At 44.7% G+C, this 18,088-nt stretch overlaps 2 protein-coding genes across 7 annotated transcripts in view; one reads left to right on the plus strand and one right to left on the minus strand.

Annotated features, from left to right (window-relative positions):
- The window catches only part of DYNC1I1 (dynein cytoplasmic 1 intermediate chain 1), a 320,884-nt gene that overhangs the window by 209,797 nt on the left and 92,999 nt on the right, over window positions 1-18,088 (plus strand). The gene's annotated exons all lie outside the window — the stretch shown is intronic.
- LOC119534409 lies at window positions 3,872-10,107 on the minus strand. The gene is made up of 2 exons (XM_037836741.1): window positions 10,064-10,107; window positions 3,872-4,840 (listed from the first exon to the last, which is right to left on the minus strand). Exon 2 carries the CDS (start codon window positions 4,577-4,579, stop codon window positions 3,920-3,922), a length of 660 nt encoding a protein of 219 aa, XP_037692669.1. The 5' UTR covers window positions 4,580-4,840; window positions 10,064-10,107; the 3' UTR covers window positions 3,872-3,919.

Consider the following 18,088-nt stretch of genomic DNA (forward strand, 5'->3'; position numbering starts at 1 on the left):
TGACAATTTTGGAAAAATCCCCCACAGTAAACCAATGTTTTGGGAAAATGGCAACCCTCCCCAAACAGTTAGGAAGCCTGGTTGGGAACTGTGTGTCATTTTCTTTCTATTTTAAACAGCCCCCATGAGGATGAGTTTATAAAGACCTTGCACTTATGAAGAAATCGTGGTATACCACTTCCTCTGCTTAGCAGCAACACATGCTTGCCCACCCACGTGGACATTCTCAGGACACTGCCATTTCAAGCTCTCCCATCTCCCTGAAATGAAATTCAAGAGAATTTCTCCAATTTTAAGTTTACAGGTGCCATCTTGCTTTACAGATAATAATAATTCTGTAGCTGGTTTAGGGGAAGACTTACCTCCAAAGTTTCTCATTCTGTTGAAAAATGGAGATGCTGGTTCCACTTTGCCAGTGCAGAGATGATTTCATGTAGTTGGGGTATTTTACTCCTTTGTCTTGCTGACATGTTTGTCTGCTCTCCCATTTGACACAATACAGGCTGAAATTATGTTACTCTTGTACACATTCAGCTTTGCTCTGTTGCCACAATTTCTGCCTAAATAACAGGCTTCAATCAGCATTGGCCAATGCATCAACCCTTTGATAATGTTCCTCTCCGTTGATTATGCAAAGGAAAGTGAAAAGCAAACATTCGGGCTTGAAGTTTCAGTTTCTCACTGAGTGGCAGATTATGCTGAATACAAATACGTCATTTGAAGAGGGTCGATAAACCTGTTGATATTTAGAAGAGTAGTGACATTTTATATCAAAGAACTGAGTACCTTTTAGAACTAAAATATGTTTAGACTTTAGACCATTATCAGATGTAATTTGGGGAACAGGAGCTGCTGGAGTAAAAGTCCCAGCTTCAAACTGATTGAGTAACCTCTAATTCTGGCCATGTTTTTCTCATTTGCTATCTCAAAAACAACTTAATAAGAAGCCTAGGACTGTATGATAAATAACCTTTATTTTTGAACCTCTGCAATAAAACAGTTTTGTTTCTTTCCCCTTTTTTAAGATTAAGCTCTTTTCTGTAAACACAGAAGCACAAAATCCTAATTTTGTTCAGATTTTTAAGAGGCTTGCTGAATTACCAGGAAAATATTAAAAGGATTATGGGATAAGGAGAAGCACATTTTTGAAAAACAGTGCCTTTTTTTTTTTAATTGAGGTTGTTCACATATCATACAATTATTCAAAGATCCAGAGTGTACAATCAGTTGCCCATGGTACCATCATACAGCTGTGCATCCATCACCACAGTTAATTTTTTTTTTCAACTTTTAGAACATTTTCATTACTCCAGAAAGGAAATAAAGACACACAAAAGGAAACTCGAATCCTCCCATACCCCTAACCACCCCTGCCCTCCATTATTGCTTCATAGTTTTGGTATAGTACATTTGTTACTATTGATGAAAGAATGTTAAATTACTACTAACCATAGTATATAGTTTGCAATAGGTATATTTTTTTCCTACATGCCCCTCTATTATTAACTTCTAGTTATAGTGTCATACATTTGTGCTAGTTCATGAGAGAGATTTCTAATATTTGTACAGTTAATCACGGACATTGTCCACCACAAGATTCACTAAAACAGTGCCTTTTAAACTATTTTGATATTACATAAAGTATACCTTGAATTTTAAAAATCTAAGAAGTATCATGTTATACTATTTGAGTCAATGGACATTTAAAATGTTTATATTAACTGACTATATGTAGCCTTGACAATAACAATTTGACCATGCATTAATATTCACAACACTATATAGTAAACTGGTCAGTAGGAACATAATGATGCTGGGTGATGAAGCAACTTCTATGTGTCTTTGGAATTACATGGAATTTTTAAAGTTACTTATTTTATCACATGACTGTGATTAATAGAGATTAATTGAAGAGAGCATCCCTGTTCCTCTCTGATACCTTTGGGTTCATTTACCAAAGTTTACACCAACATGCATTTAATTTCATTTTTAATTTCTTCCTTAAAAGATCCAATATATGTATTTGAGAAGAAAATCTGCTCCTGCTTTAAAAGAAAAAAAAAGCCAGAAGTACCCTAAGTATCCTAACATGGTGGTCACACCAGATTTATCAAAAGTTAACTAAAATATCTCATTATCCCCCAGATTCCACTATCTTCACTTCCTCCAGTAACCAGAAGCATGGAGGGGGAGCTGCTAATCTATACCTAGAATTCTCTTCTATTACTTTTAAAATTTGGGGCTGGTCAAGTGACATGAGCAAAACACCTTGAAGATTCCAAGACTCTAGGTATCAGATAAAAGCTGCTCAAGTTAACTGCACACTTATTTAAAGATATTGAAAATCATGATTGTGCTACTCAAAAGTGATAAATAGTTCATATAAAGTGACTCTTTATATTCATGAAGGATACATTTAGAAAATCTTATGAAAGCCCAAATTGCTGAATACCATTTTACTACATAATTTCTACCATTAAATTAATTTTCTTAAACTGATCTAACTGGTTGGGGTTGGAATGTATGAGCAGCTCCTGATCTCTCTCTGGAGAGGAGAAAGGGGAAGAAGTGGGCACTGCAAAAGTAACTATGAAGACCTCCTGTGAACCCCTGGGATTCACCCCATAGCAATCTAGGAAATCATTATTTCTTCCATAGCTCCTGAAGTCCTGCTAATTCCAGATCTCTTTGGGCTAATAAGCAAATACGTCAGAAGTAATTAACTTCAGAAGGGGAATTATTAGACTTCAAGTGAGTGGGACCTTTGCAATGAGGTGAAGTCATAGGGAATATCTCTGCGACATTTAGTCTACGAAAAGATCGATACTAACTTGTTAAGAATCCACCCTTTACATTCGTTGTCATGAGCTTCTACAGTTCACAGTGCCCCCAGATGGAAAACTGTGACTCAGAGAAGACACGAAACTAGGGCATGTTCCTGTGAGTGACAAAGCCTGGTTTGAAGCCAGCTTGTTTTTACTCTGAACCCTGTGTCCTTCCCACTGCCTCACGCCGCATTAGCAGGGGACTCAGCCAGGTAATGCATGCAGGTGTGTGGCATGTGATTGAATAAATGTCCGGCGCTTCTCCGCCGCCCCGCCTGGGCCGGCGATGGGGAACAGAGAGACAGGGGGAGAGAGGGCACGGACAGTATCTTACCCGGAGCACTTGTGATCACTCGGGACCCACAGTGGTGAAGCAGATAAACTTTTATTGGAACTAGGCAATCATCATCTTTACAGGTTCCACCCGGGACGAGGCGCCTCGGGGGAGAACAACCTCGATGCGGCCGTCAGGTACGGCTCCTTGTGGGCTGTCTCCCCGAGCTTTGCCCGGGAACTTTCTTATAAACCCTGCGTGTATCCAATGGGCTAACGCTACGCACACAAGCATAATTGGTAAATACAGCGGGTGGTTGCATACATCAGAAGGCGGAAGCAGGATGTGGGCGCCATCTTGGCACCACTCGATGGGCGGGGGGAACTCAAGGGCAGGCTGCAGCTTGTCTACTAGGCCAATCCCGGAAGGTGGCTGCTCACATCTCCCCCTTTTTTATTTTATTTATGCCCCAGTGTCTCTAGTGATGAATGTGCTCCCGTGGACCTAGATGGCCCACAACGTATTTTTTGGTGCTTTGGGGAGTCTGGACTAGGCCCCAGCCATACGGAGGTGGGACCTCTGGCACCGACCAGAATGCTCACTTCATATAGAGACCGGAGAGCCCGCGAGCCGGAAACCACGTGGCTCTCCGTGCAGTACTCAGTCTCGCAACTGGGGGACAGGAGGATTAGGGGAAAGGTAGCCAGTGCCGAGGGCGTCACTAGGAGCCTCAAACGGCAAGGGTCCCGTCTGGCCACAACTAGGACTCTGCGTACGAGGTCAACCTGAGACAAAAATTAGGGCCACTGGTACCGAATGTTTATAAACGGGATTTTTCCATATGCATAGCTGCAAACCTTACCCTCGAATGCCCCGCTTCGAGTGGTTGGGATGGGTGCTGGGCAGAGGGGCTATAGTCATCAGGAGGGTTACAGGCAGAGGACATGGCCATCATGGCGGTAACGCGCAATTGCTGCTGTTTTTGAAACAGACGCTCCAGCAAGCTCTTAACAATGATCAAACCTACTAACAACCCCACAGCAAGGAGAACCCAGTTCGTCAGATTAGGCCAGGAGAGCCAGGATGTGACTGTGCTCCACAACTCCCCCAGTTTTTCCTTTAAAGTAGACAGATCGAATGTCACGGGCTGTAACTTAATGCCCCCGATTCTATCTAGACTGGACTCCACCTGCAGGGTAAGATTCTGAAATTCAGGGAGATAAGTATTCTTCAGCCAATCAGAGATCTTTTGAATATTAACAGTTGTGTTGGCTCTGGTAGGAGTGACACAGATTTTTGACCAGAGCCATCGGGCATCACATGCTTGCCCAATCACTTCCCAGAGCACGTCTATCTCTTGGCCGAGTTCCTGTATCTCAAGCTGCAGGCTTTGAATGGCCTGTGAATTCAGTTGCAACATTTTGCCGTGGGCCTGTATAGCCTTTCGAGTGGCGTTGGCAAGTTCGTTAACACTTTCCATGGTTAAGGCGAGTTCCCCGGTAGAGAGGGACAAACCAGGAGGGAAAAAGGTTCAATATCCCAGGCCCTCTTCCCGGGCTGTTGGGGAGTGGTTGGCGCCACCGACATCATCTGACCGCTCATTACGCGAGTCGAGGGCTGGATCCAACAGGTCACGTTGGGGGTTCGACGACTTATCCGGCTGCAGTTCTTTGGTATTCTCAGGCGGCTGCACGGTTCTCACCAATCTCTCCGGCACCCACACTGGCTGACGTCCTAGTTCCTGGGGAAAGACACAAACAGAGCCTCTGGCCCAGCTGAGCACTGGGTCAGGGCCTTTCCACTGCCCCGTTAAAACATCCTTCCAGCGGACCAGGCCTCTATGTAGAGGACCTGGGGTGGTATGTTGCAGGGCAGGTGTCATGGTCGATGTGTTTTCATTTAAATAATTGTATGTAAATAGGGCAGCAGACAATTGGGCCCTGGGGGACAGACCATGACCTATTCCCTCCTTTTGCTTTTGCAATAGTTCTTTAATGGTCCTATGCGCTCTCTCGATGACACCCTGCCCCTGAGGGTTGTATGGGATGCCATGTTTTAGGTTAACTTCCATAACATCACAAAACTTTTGAAAAGCTTTGCTAACGTAAGCCGGGCCGTTGTCTGTCTTCAAAATTTTTGGCTTACCCCATGTTGCCCAAGCTGCAAGGCAGTGCGCAATAACCTGATGGACCTTTTCTCCTGTCTCGGCAGAGGCAAACATCACCTGAGAATAGGTATCAACTGACACATGCAAGTATTTGACCTTACCAAACTCGGGAAAATGAGTGACATCCATCTGCCAAATGTCTCCCGGGACGAGTCCTTTAGGGTTTACCCCTATTGAGGGGATAGCCCTAAGAGTAGCACAACTTCCGCAGGCGCGGACTATGTCCCTAGCTATTGCTCGTGGTATACTGAATCGCCTAGCCAGGGTACCCGCATTAATGTGGAACCTGCTGTGGAATTCGCGGGCTTGTTGGTATGGTGTCAGCACGGGAAAAACATGCGGCTGCCGAGTAGCCATGTCCACTAAATGGTTACCGTGTGCCATGGGGCCAGGTAAGCCTGTATGAGCCCTAACATGAACTATATGAAAGGGGTGCTGTCTCGCGAGAATCGCCTTCTGAAGCTCGAGAAAGAAGGTGCTTACTGTGGAGGAACCCTTTATAATGCCCACGACTTCCAAAATTTGCAGAGAATTAACAACATAGATGGAATCAGAGACAATATTCAGGGGGTCTGGAAACTCTTTCAAAACCGTGGAGACGACCTGCAGTTCGACCCACTGAGGTTTGAGTGGCTGAAAAAGAACAGTTTTGGGAGCATCTCCTTCCACACAATATGCTCCTACACCGGAGCTGGAACCATCAGTGTACACAGTGAGGGCGCCCTTAATTGGTCTAGGCGACGTGACCCTGGGAAAAATCACCGGGTGTCGGGTGACAAACTGTAGAAGGGGGTCTTTGGGGTACTGATTATTGATACATCCCGAAAAGGTGCATCGGAGAATGGCCCATTGATCTATACACCCAGTAAGCACCTCAAGTTGCTGAGAAGAGTAAGGCACCCTGAGGTTTTTGGGCTGCAGACCAAAATGTTGCACCGCCTGTCTAATGGCTTGTAGGGCCAGTTCGGCGACTGCAGTGGGATAATGCTCTAAGATCTTTTTAGGGGAAACTCCGGGGTGGATCCAGAGTAATGGTCCTTGCTGCCACAGCACCGCGGTGGGCTGTGAGTCTGTCGGTAGAAGGCAGACATCAAAGGGTTCGTTGGGGTTCACTCTTTTCAATGCAGCATTGCTGAGCGCTCGCTCTACTCGGTACAAGGACTGCTTCGCCGCAGGGGTGAGGTGTCTAGGCGAGGTTAGATCCGGGTCCCCTTTCAGCAAGTCGAATAAGGGCATTAAATCTGCATTGGGTAATTTCAAATACGGGCGGATCCAGGTTATGTCCCCCATAAGCTTCTGCATATCATTTAGGGTATGAATCCTATCTACTCTGAGTGTAACCTTCTGGGGTGAAATGTGGGTAGGGGTGAGTCTTGCTCCTAAAAAGGTGACAAGCTCGGTCATTTGTATTTTTTCCGGGGCCACTACTAAGTTGGCCTCTCGGAGTGTTAGAATTAAATGTGCTAATGCGGTCTTGAGGAGGTCTACCTTTCCATGGGTCAACAGGATGTCATCCATGTAATGGAGGATCCTCACATGGGGAAAAAGCTGACGGGTACTGACTAGTTTTTCGGCCACGTACAGCTGACACATAGTAGGGCTATTAGCCATACCTTGAGGCAGAACCGTCCATTCAAAACGACGGCAGGGCTCCCCCTGATTTAGGGAGGGCACTGTGAAAGCAAATTTTGAGGTATCCTCGGGGTGAAGTGGGATAGAAAAGAAGCAATCTCTAATGTCTATGACTACAATAGGCCACCGCTCTGGCAGAGTTGAGAGGAGGGGCAACCCCATCTGGACAGGTCCTAGAGGCTCCATGCAACTATTGATGGCCCTCAGATCATGTAATAGCCTCCACGCACCTGATTTTTTCTTAATGACAAAGATAGGGGTGTTCCAGGGAGACGTGGAAGGAACGATGTGCCCCTTCTCCAACTGATCTGACACCACAGCGTGCAACGCTGAAAGTTTTTCCTGAGGTAAGGGCCACTGAGGTACCCAGACTGGGACCTTAACTTTCCATGTTAACTTTATGGGTGTAGGCGGGTATGCACCCTCAGTGGCCCCTAGGAAAAACCCAAGCCTCGTCTACCGGGGTTAGGGTCAGTCTGAACGGGCTTCACGCGCCCTTGCAAGGAGGCTCCCAGCCCCCTGCCCGGGACATATCCCATTCTATTCAGCAACTGTTTAGAAGTTGGAGAGTAACCAGTGGTTAAAGTCACGTCCATTTGAGCTAGAATATCTCTTCCCCATAACGAAACAGGCAGGGCCAGCACATAAGGCTGAAAACTGCCTTGATGCCCTTCCTCATCCTCCCAATGGAGAGTAATGGCGCTCACCATGGGCGCTGAGATTTGGCCGATCCCTCTGATGGTGTCTTCCGCTTGGTTCGTTGGCCAAGCGGGGGGCCAATCTTGCTGTCTTATAATCGACCTATCGGCTCCAGTATCTAACAGACCTAGGAAGGCTCGGCCTTGTACTTTAAGAGTCAGCATGGGTCGAGACTCTAGGGACATCTGAAGACCCTCAAAAACTTCTCCGGAGGACCCAAATCTTTTATTCCCCCTCTGTCCTGGCTTGCTTGGAAAGACTGAATGCAGGCTGGGCAAGAGCAGAAGCTGTGCCAACCTATCGCCCTCTGCAATGACCAGAGTGCCCTGCAGAGACTGCACCATAACCTGGACATTACCTGTGAAATCTGAGTCTACAACACCTGGCACAATTGTTAATCCTCTTAACGCTATGGATGCTCTCCCTAATATAAGCCCCACGGTTCCTACTGGAAGGGGCCCCCTGAAAGAGGTCCCCACCAATTGGACTCCCATAGCTGGGGTTAGTACGAGCCCGGAGGTGGCACGGAGGTCCAATCCTGCTGATCCGGGAGATGCGCGGGTCTGGATGGGGGCCGCATCGTCCGTTGGTGTGTTTGGGGGCCCACCGCAAGGGTGGACCCCCCCTGCCCGTTTTTTGAATCTTGCTCAGGACGACCAGAAAGGCGTACTCCTTGCGCATTGAAGACTGACTTACAGTCCTCGGCGCGGTGAGGCCCCTTGTGGCAGCGGCCACACAGCCTAGTGACTGCACGTGGCCCGCGGAGGTGCTGAACGGCAGGCGGTTGATCTTTATTGGGGCAGTCTCTCTTAAAATGACCGGGCTGGCCACAGCCATAGCATCTTTTTGGCTTTACCTCTAAAGCTCTGGGGTCCTTTGTGTTTACTTGTAAGGAGCTGGCTAACATAGCAGCCAGCCCCGCATTAGTTAACGGGCTGCCAGCGTCCCTGCAAAGCCGAACCCACTCTGTCAAGCTCTTTCCCTTATTCTGTGCCAGGATAACCTTGCACTCCTTATTGCATTGCTCAAAAATCATCTGCTTAACCACAGTTTCTGCAACCATTGGATCTGAGAAAATCCTCTCAGCCGCAGTCTGCATTTTCGCTACAAAATCTACAAAAGGTTCTGTGGGACCCTGGTGTATGCCGCTAAGCGAAGCCTGCGCCTCTCCTTCCCCTGTCAATTTTTTCCAAGCCCCTATGAAACAGCGAAAAATTTGGGCATAAACCTCCTGGGGGTATCCTGTCTGATTCTGGGCGTGAGCACCTTTCCCTAAAAGCATATCCGCATTCCACCCGCCGTGCCTTGCCACAGCGTTTCTTGCGGCTTGTTCCTCAGCTAACTCCTCAAACCACGCCTTCCAATCGATAAACCTGCCAGGAGGCAAGCAAGAGCGAGCCAGCTGAAGGATATCTGCAGGTGTATGATTTAGGGCGGAGAGGTTTTCAACCATATTCAGGGTGTAAGGGGCGTTAGGGCCGTACTGATGGACGGCTTGCCTCAGCTCCTTCAAGAGCTTGTAATCATAGGGTTCATGATTACGAGCTTGCTGATTGATAATGACTGGGAACATCTCGGAGGCTGGTTCGGGTTCATTGAGCAGCGGTCGGTAGCCGCCCAGAACGCCAAAAGGTCTGAATGTGGTGAAAAGGCTCCACCTCCAAAAATGCCTCCTATTGGGTGAAGGGTGCGGAGGATCCGCGTAATCGGGTGGGGATTCTGGGCATTGCACGGGAGGGCCAGGGTATCTACTCGGCATGACCGCTAGAGGGAGCTCTCTATACGGGCCCTTTACGGAACCACCGAAACCGTCCACCGGATGCAGGTGCATCCTCAGGGGCGCAGCAGCCGTTGGTGGTGGGGCGGAGGGCTGCGTGGGTGAAACAGGAGGTCCCTCTAGATCAATCAGCGGAGGCGCTTCCGGCCCTTCGTCTGCCTCACTCTCAGATCCTGAGTCAGAATTATCAGAACTAGCATCCGACTCCGGCGGCTTGCCCTTATGGGAGCCCTCCGCAGACGAAACAGACTGAGCCTCTTGGAGTGCATGTCGCGCCTGCAACAAGGCAGTGGGCGTAGTTAGGCCAGTGGCTGATTCTAACTCAAGTACTGCACGAACAGTCTCCCATATTAGGACTAGAATCGGGTCCAAACAAACACCCGTTTGGCGCGCTCGGTCTATATCATGACCAAGTTTCATCCACGAGGGCAGATTAAGGCTGCCGGAACAAGGAAACCAGGGGGCAAAAGTGGCCACATCATCAAAAAATCGCTGGAGAGAGCTTCTCTTAACTGAGATACCCCACTGTTTCAAAAGGGTCTTTAAGGGGGTTAGTAGGGGTGAACTCCCGGACTGCCCCATGCTTGCAGCCGGCACTGTCTTGTAATCACTCGGAGAGCTCTTCCGAGTCCCCGGGGCTACCTGAACGCCCACGGGCCCTAGTCCTCGTATGGAAAGGGGGTGCTTACCTTCTCGCGGTGATCAGTCGCGGAGGTCAAACCACGGATCCCGGGAGCACGTCTCCGTCGGGGCGAGGGGAACGCAAATGAGGTTGCGGGTTCGAAGTTCCCCGTACGGGCCACCACTTGTCCGGCGCTTCTCCGCCGCCCCGCCTGGGCCGGCGATGGGGAACAGAGAGACAGGGGGAGAGAGGGCACGGACAGTATCTTACCCGGAGCACTTGTGATCACTCGGGACCCACAGTGGTGAAGCAGATAAACTTTTATTGGAACTAGGCAATCATCATCTTTACAGGTTCCACCCGGGACGAGGCGCCTCGGGGGAGAACAACCTCGATGCGGCCGTCAGGTACGGCTCCTTGTGGGCTGTCTCCCCGAGCTTTGCCCGGGAACTTTCTTATAAACCCTGCGTGTATCCAATGGGCTAACGCTACGCACACAAGCATAATTGGTAAATACAGCGGGTGGTTGCATACATCAGAAGGCGGAAGCAGGATGTGGGCGCCATCTTGGCACCACTCGATGGGCGGGGGGAACTCAAGGGCAGGCTGCAGCTTGTCTACTAGGCCAATCCCGGAAGGTGGCTGCTCACAAATAAAGAAGAAATGGAAAGGTGCAGTATGGCCACCTTAGCTGAGCATTGAAATCACCAACACTGAGACCTGGGTTCACCCCCAGAGATCCTGATTTAATTAGTTGGGGCTATGGCCTGGGTATGGGATTTTTAAAAGCTCCCAGGTGATTTGAGTATGCTTTGAGAGTACGGGGGAGAAATGAAGAAAGGGAGTGATAAGGTGCCAGAACTTGTCAGGTTCTTTAGTTGGCAGTGTGGGACTTTCCTTTTTGTCCCACAATCCCCTTTTCCCCAGTGGCCCGAATTGGAGTGACATTTCTCACCTTTTTTACTCTGAGGCTGATCTCCTACCTGATCCCATTTGAGAAATGTCCTAACAACCTCTGCCCCTTCCTGATTACCCACCCCCCCAACACACATGCACACACATGCCTGGGCACACACACTCATTCACTCATTTTCTTTGGCTCATCTGTGACTGGGACTCAAATTTGTATTGTGTGGTCAAGGGATCCAGAGGTTTTTGGTTTTTTTCCCCAAGAATGGGCTCAGGTCTGCATTGAATGAGATGTAGGGACAATGTGCTTCAGAGAATGCTATTTCTTTCAGGGTAGTGACATGCCTTGATATAGATGATGTCCATGAAGATGGGATAAAAGTCAGGTAACATCCAGAGGTGCCAAAAGAAAACAAAAGTGAATGTGCCTGAGCTTGGAGGAGACCAAATCATGGGTCTTGGGCAGCCAGGGGTTGGGAATAGTCATCGATGAATTCGTGCATGGAGGTTAGGTGGAGGGAAAAATAAGTTACAGCTGGAGTGATCCCTCCCTTTGTCTGTATTTTACATTTCCCAACACTTCTGCCTACATGATTTCATTGATCCCTATGACAGAGAGCAAGAAAAAATAATTTCTCCTTTTAAAATTGAAAGAGAGTTTACCCTTTAAGGTTACCCAGCTAGTGAGCAGTAGAGCCAGTTTTGGAACCAAGGTTTCTGACTTTATACAGTGCTCATTCTACATCACGCCATCTCCCAGGCCATATTCTAAAGGGACAAGGAAATTGTGACTTGACAACAAAGACTGTGCGTTCATTTAGGTAATTTTTTTTCCTGCAGCCTGCCACTTACAAAACATTTGTTGGCCTAAGATATTTTTGATGTGGCTAACTTTACTACCATCTTCTGAACATAAGAGGAATTAGAGAGTATCCAGAATTAAAATAAATATGAGAAAAACCAAAAGCCCCACTCACTGAGCTATAAATTTTATTCTTCATCATTTGTGATCTTTGGTAAAGCTTATTTATTACAACTGGACCTTTCTAGACACTTATTCACTGAAATTAGGTGCAGTTTAAAATTTTATTTGCTTCCCTTCCTCCTGTGATACCCCAATCATTTCAAAAGTTATACAAATAATTTTATTGGTAGAAAAGAGTTCTGAACACAGTGGTGCCTTATGAGAATTGTACTAATTTAATTTTGGAATAATTGCATTTAGCTATCCATTTCTTCCTTATCTCTCCTGATTTTTCGTATTTTTCAGAAATGTGTCATTGCAAACAAAGCCAATGGCTCAGGAAAGCATCAGTGGTTCACCATTGTTTCAGGCACTAGAAAGCAAATGCACAAGAAACAGACATCAGCTTGGTGTTATTTTGCAAAGACTGACAGGCTTTTAGCCTAATCATAAAGAGATTTCAGTACAAAGGCTCGTTTCTCTGTGTTTTGAGCAGCAAGGCCAAATACCTTCAACTTCATGGGCAGTTTCATGTCTTTACTAAACTGAATTTCTAATGTGGGCTCTGTTCCTGCATTTTCTATTTTCATTTCAATAAAAGCTGCCCATGCTTGGAAAATGTCGGTGGGCTCTGCATAGAAAGCAGCCGCTCAGCCGCACCGCACGAGCTGGCGGAGCTCCTGCCGCCCTCTGTAGTGGCTTCCACACACTGTCATTAGATCCTGTGTCTGGCCACCCTGCATTGCTCACCCTGGTGTGGTCTTGCTCTTTTAAACTGAATGAATAGAATCAGAAATATATATCTTAGAATTATCTGCATTGAGGTGGAAAAGCTATATTTAGAGGCTTGACGTGGTCAGAGGTTTTATTTTTTACTTTTCTTTTTTTTTTGGCATTGTCATTTTAAGGATCATCTGGCGATGACCCGAAGCTGAAGATGGCCTGAAACACTCAGTGATTTCAGGGAGAAAGCAGAATGTGAAGGGGGGGCGCAATATGAACTAACCTCTTTTGTAGTAGTCTTTAAAATCCTCAGTTGACTTTTTTCCCTTTGCATTACTTCACTTCTCATTAGAATTCTCTAGAGGTTACGGATTAGATTGCAACTCACAGCCTCAGCCATCCAGCATTTGGTTTTACATGAGGTTCTCATTGACCTCAAAGAAGGTTCCGCCTTTGGGGAGCGATGGTGACACAGGAGGGAATGTGAGCTGACAGTTAGGAGAGGGGACAGAAAGTTGGGGCTTGTGGCTGCACTCCTAGCTGACCACAACGCTGAGTGGCCTTGGGTGAGTCGAGGAGGCCGTGTTGCTGTGTTTACCGACCACATGACAAAAAAGCATCCTCCAGCCTCTGGTGGAATGGTAACGTTTATTTTAATAAAGTTGGTTTCTTTCTTCCATCAGTTTTTACCTCTCTCCCAACCCAGACTGTGGTCTATAGTCCACATCCACAAAACAGCTGTTTTAATTTTAATTATTTTCTAAGGTGTATTATGACCAGAAAAAAAAGTTAGGATTTGACTTAAAGATTTTTAACATGAAAGGAAAGTTTCTTATGGCTCTTCTTATTAAAAGTAAAAGGCATTTTGTAGACTTTTCTCCTGGATGTGCCAAGAACTGGCTAGTCAGTAGAGATTAAAAAAAATAGAAGAGGATAAAGGTATAGAAAATCCCTTGACCCCTAGTGATACATATTCAATGTGAGTCCCTGGAGTGGCAAAATGAAAGCACATAAGAGATGCATTAGAATTGGAGAATGAACTCTGCATTATGTGCAAGAACATGCTAACTAATATAAGTAGAATCAAACAGTCTTCAAATCTGGTGCTACATGTGCCAAGTTATGTAAAAACACAGAAAAGGAAACTTCAAACAATGTTGTATCGATTTTGATAAACATTTTGAAGTATAAATATATGGAAAGTTAAAGAATATAAATGACAAGAAGTTAAAGTTATGATAAAAATTATATGGATCATCCAAGAGAAACAGCAACACCGCAGTGCTATTTTGTGTCTTTAGGAAAAGGTATAGAGGAGGGTACATACTGACATGAGGCTCAGCCGTTCGGAAACACTTCTTTTATGCCTACTGAGTGTGACTGGTCTGATGATCACTGCTTGAACTAGACACTGGTTCTTATTAAACAAAACAGCAGAAGATTTTCCATTTTGGCCTAGGAAGCAGGAAGTAGAGGATCTGCCTGGCCAGCTTTCCTTCATCTGCTCTCTTTCTGGAATCTTCTCCAAAAAGTAACACAAAAAGAGGAGGAATTGATACTTGGGATACACCTAGGGAATTAGATTTATAAATGTAAGAAAGTTAAAAAAAGATTCTCCAAAAACAGCACATGAAGGAGACTGTATACTTCATAAATGATTGAGTGACTTATTTGACATAGAGAATACCTTGAGAATCTACCTTTGAACAAATTGTTTTTTAACTTGTTTTCTCTTTCTTGCCATGGTGTATTGCAAGTGATCGAGACAAAGATTAATGTTGTTACAGAAACTAAGATTTTTATTAGCATTTGCTGCGCCCCGTTGATGTGCATATATACAGGCACAGAAATCAGTATTGCGGATTTTACAGATTTTATTTCCCCAAGTGCACTTCTCTCCTCTCCCCATACCATTGTGCTAAAAATGTCTGAAATAGGCTTTCTCCAGTTGTGCTTCCTCTAGGAATTTCCCCCAGAAACACGGAGATTGTGCAGTGAGAGCCCAACAGCAGTATGAACAAGTTTTCTGACCCGTTGTTCCTTTGCTCCCTACCACTCACTGAGGCCAGAGACGCCTTGGTCTGAGAAAAACGGTTGTTCTAAAGGGCCTGAGCTGAATGCTGAAGGGCTTCTTCTTACCTTTTAGGATTATTGTAAAGATACAAGTGATAATTTAAGTGAATGTGCTTTGGAAAGATAAAAGTATTCTTTCTCTTTATACTTGGTTGTTTCACTATTTTTGCATGGTATTAACATGGGAGGAAGCTTAAACCTTGATAGTCTTATTTTTCTTTCTTGGATATATGCCTGAAGAAGTTTCATCTAACTTAGATTCATTCATTCATTCATTCAACAGATTTTCATGGGTGTCCACCATGGCCAGGCCTTGATGGCAGCAACTGGCTAGAGCTAAGTGGCTGTTCCCTTACCACAAGAGCTCTTTGGTTTGCCCCAATCCCCACCATGTCCTGTCATCAATCACCTCGCCAATTACTCTCAATTACTTTAGCTGTCTGGACCCTATCCACACTGATCAGATCCTTATGAGTGCTCTTTAAGTAGAAATGCCAAGTGAATAGGGAACCTGAGATAACCTAAAAGTTCTCTATATCATCATTTAACTATTTGCAGAATGACAAAATGATGATGAGTTATTTATTGAGTCCTGAATGGAAGTTAAGCACATGTAGTAAAGAGTATGTTATAGGGTCATACAGCCTGGGATTATAATTCAGGTTCCAACATTTAGAAGCTCTATGACCTTGGGCAAGTCATAGGGTTGTTATGAGTCTAAATAAATGAAAACATGTAAAGCACTTAGTGTCAGGCACAGAATAAGTACAGTGAATTTTAGCTATAATTATTATTCAGTATGCAGCAGTGAAATTCAAAATATCTAGCAATCTGTACAAAGAGAACGGATACCCACCCCTCACCCCCATCACCTTTGTACCAGGAATTACATCTTCAATGGCTAAATGGGGGGTTGTGACTGGGAGATTCTGGAAAGAGTGACCAGGGCAGCAAAAGCAGCAGGGGAACACTGGGAAGACATAAATATAAAATGAACTCCATATCTTAATAACTGGTAAGGTTGTTCTGGTGCATGTGGCTTAGATACCATCTGAGCTACTTTGCTTATCCTGCGTGTTGGGAACAGATGCATGAGGCAAGACTACTTTGGGGTCCCGAGCAGAATTACACACGCTGATTCCCTCTGGTATTTGCATAGCTCATGTGACTATGCTGAATGCTGAATGGACTATCTGACCATTCACCATGGAAGAGAATGATGATCTAACCCACTCTGTAGATCATGGCACACAAGTAAGGAAGATGGGGCCAACAAATGTTTTCTATTTTCACCTAAAACCAATGTTAGCAGTCCCTCCTAGAGATATAAATGACCAGAGCCATCCCTGGGTGAGGTTTCCAATCTCTGGAATATCAGATTGTGTTTTTTTCTTTATCCTTACAGCATCTTTATATAGGCAGGATCAGGTTTAAAGAATGCCAGGTGGTCTGAAAGGAAAGAGAAGTCACAGAAAGGCAGTGTTTTCCCTCCGGGGTGTCTGCACAAGGGCATCGCACCAGGGAAGGAAAGAGTAAGTGAGGAGTGGGGGTTGTGGGGTTGCTCCAGGCCATCTGAGTGCTCCCCAGCAGTGTGCTAAGGCCACCACAGCCTCTGCGAGGCTTCCTGACATTCTAGGAATGGAGCTTCCTTTAGACTTCAGGGCACCTGTCTCTAAAACATATACCCCTTTTTTCCTCTAAAACTTGACCAAAGGTCTCCAATTTGTGTGTGTGTCTTAAGTTGCCTAATATTGTTGGGTAAAAGGGGATGTTTGGACACGCTATGTTATTAATTAATACAGATACTTGCATATTCCCCAATAGTCACATTGTTAATGTTAATTCATTTCAGATGTTATTTTCAGCAAAAAGCTATAGTTTCAGTTTTCATGATTGATTTTTAAATTATTTGAAGGCATATAAATTTGTGGAAGTAGGACCATTCTTTACTACTGGGGAAAGTTTTTTAACATTTGTTATGGCTAATAGTCTTTACTTTGGGTTGAAACATGCTAGTATCTGATAACTCATTTTAAACAGAATGTTTAGTATTAGCCAAAGAATAAGCAAGGTGTTTCTTTTCTTGGATAAAAGACTTAGCTTAATTGATTTTTAAGTGTAATCGCTTTGTAATTATGTTGAGTTCATGTCTTACATGCTACAAATCATTGTTGCTGTATCATTTTAAATCTTCATGTTTTGTTGTTGTTCTCTGAAGGCGATATGGTTTCTCTTTTGACTTGTTTTAAAAATATTTCCAGACCAATAAGAAATGTCATTTAACAGTGCTTCTTTGCTTCTCTGATAACTTTTCTGGTATTGAGTATTTAAAATTAAATTTAAGTATTTCTTATATACAACAAAAATCTTTATCTCTTCAAAATAAGTGTTATAAATATAGTCTTCTTAAAAATGAAGGGAACAGGAGCCAATACTGCACACAAGTGCCCATACTCATAAATGCACACACACCAAAAAACTCTAAAATCCTGGTCAAAAGCTATATTTCGTAAAAGGGAATTATAGTAATGTAGAAGACTTGCCAAAACCTCAAGCAGTGACAAAATCCACAGAGTGTCCTGAAAAAGATGCCTTTGCAAAGCAGTGCCTCCCCAGATGGCTTAGATTAGAGATGTTTAAAAACACATGGCAGCATTAGTTTGGTTTAGAATTCATAGTTAATTCAGTAGATAAAATAATGCAAATTTGAAACCCTATCCTGTGTATCAGAAAAATCATCAAATCTTATGATTGCTCTTAGGGGAGGTTGGTATGTGATGTGTTGATTTTTAAGTGATCTAATTGTAATAATAAAATTAACTAAGAAGGGATTTTAAAAAGGATTAAAAATGCAAAAGTGTAAGTAAAGCTTTCTTCTCTATAGAACATTCATTCCTTAAAACTGTCATATCCAATCAATTTGTATGGGATTAGACAGCCAATTGTCATTTCCTGAGATATATTACATAAAGCAGTTTTATTACAGAGACAGCATGTAAAAACGGAAAAAAATCATTCTGGAACATGATGCATAGAGATAGGAAAATGTCCTTAAAGCCCACAAAGTGTTGCCAGGATCCCCTCACATTGTGAATAATAGCAGATACGCAGCATACACACCTGTTTTTCCTTTGGCTTATTACACTATTTCCCTGGCACAAGGTATTTCTAAGAGAGTGCTCTTTGTTTACGTTTTAGTAAATTATTTTGCCTTATGGGTGCTTTTTAATCTTGGTGGGGGCTCTGTGTGAACAGTGGCATCACATGCTGTGCTCTCAGGCACTAGAGGTATAACAGCTGTCCCGATGCCCTACAAGGCTCCATTGCTAAAAGCCTGCTCCCACTGTCCACTTCCTCATATCTACAATCAGGAGTGTCCCACAGCTGGGCAACTGGCAGACATCTCCTGGAAAAGAACCTCTG

Source organism: Choloepus didactylus, chromosome 5 (assembly GCF_015220235.1).
Source record: "Choloepus didactylus isolate mChoDid1 chromosome 5, mChoDid1.pri, whole genome shotgun sequence".
Classification (NCBI taxonomy): Eukaryota; Metazoa; Chordata; class Mammalia; order Pilosa; family Megalonychidae; genus Choloepus; species Choloepus didactylus.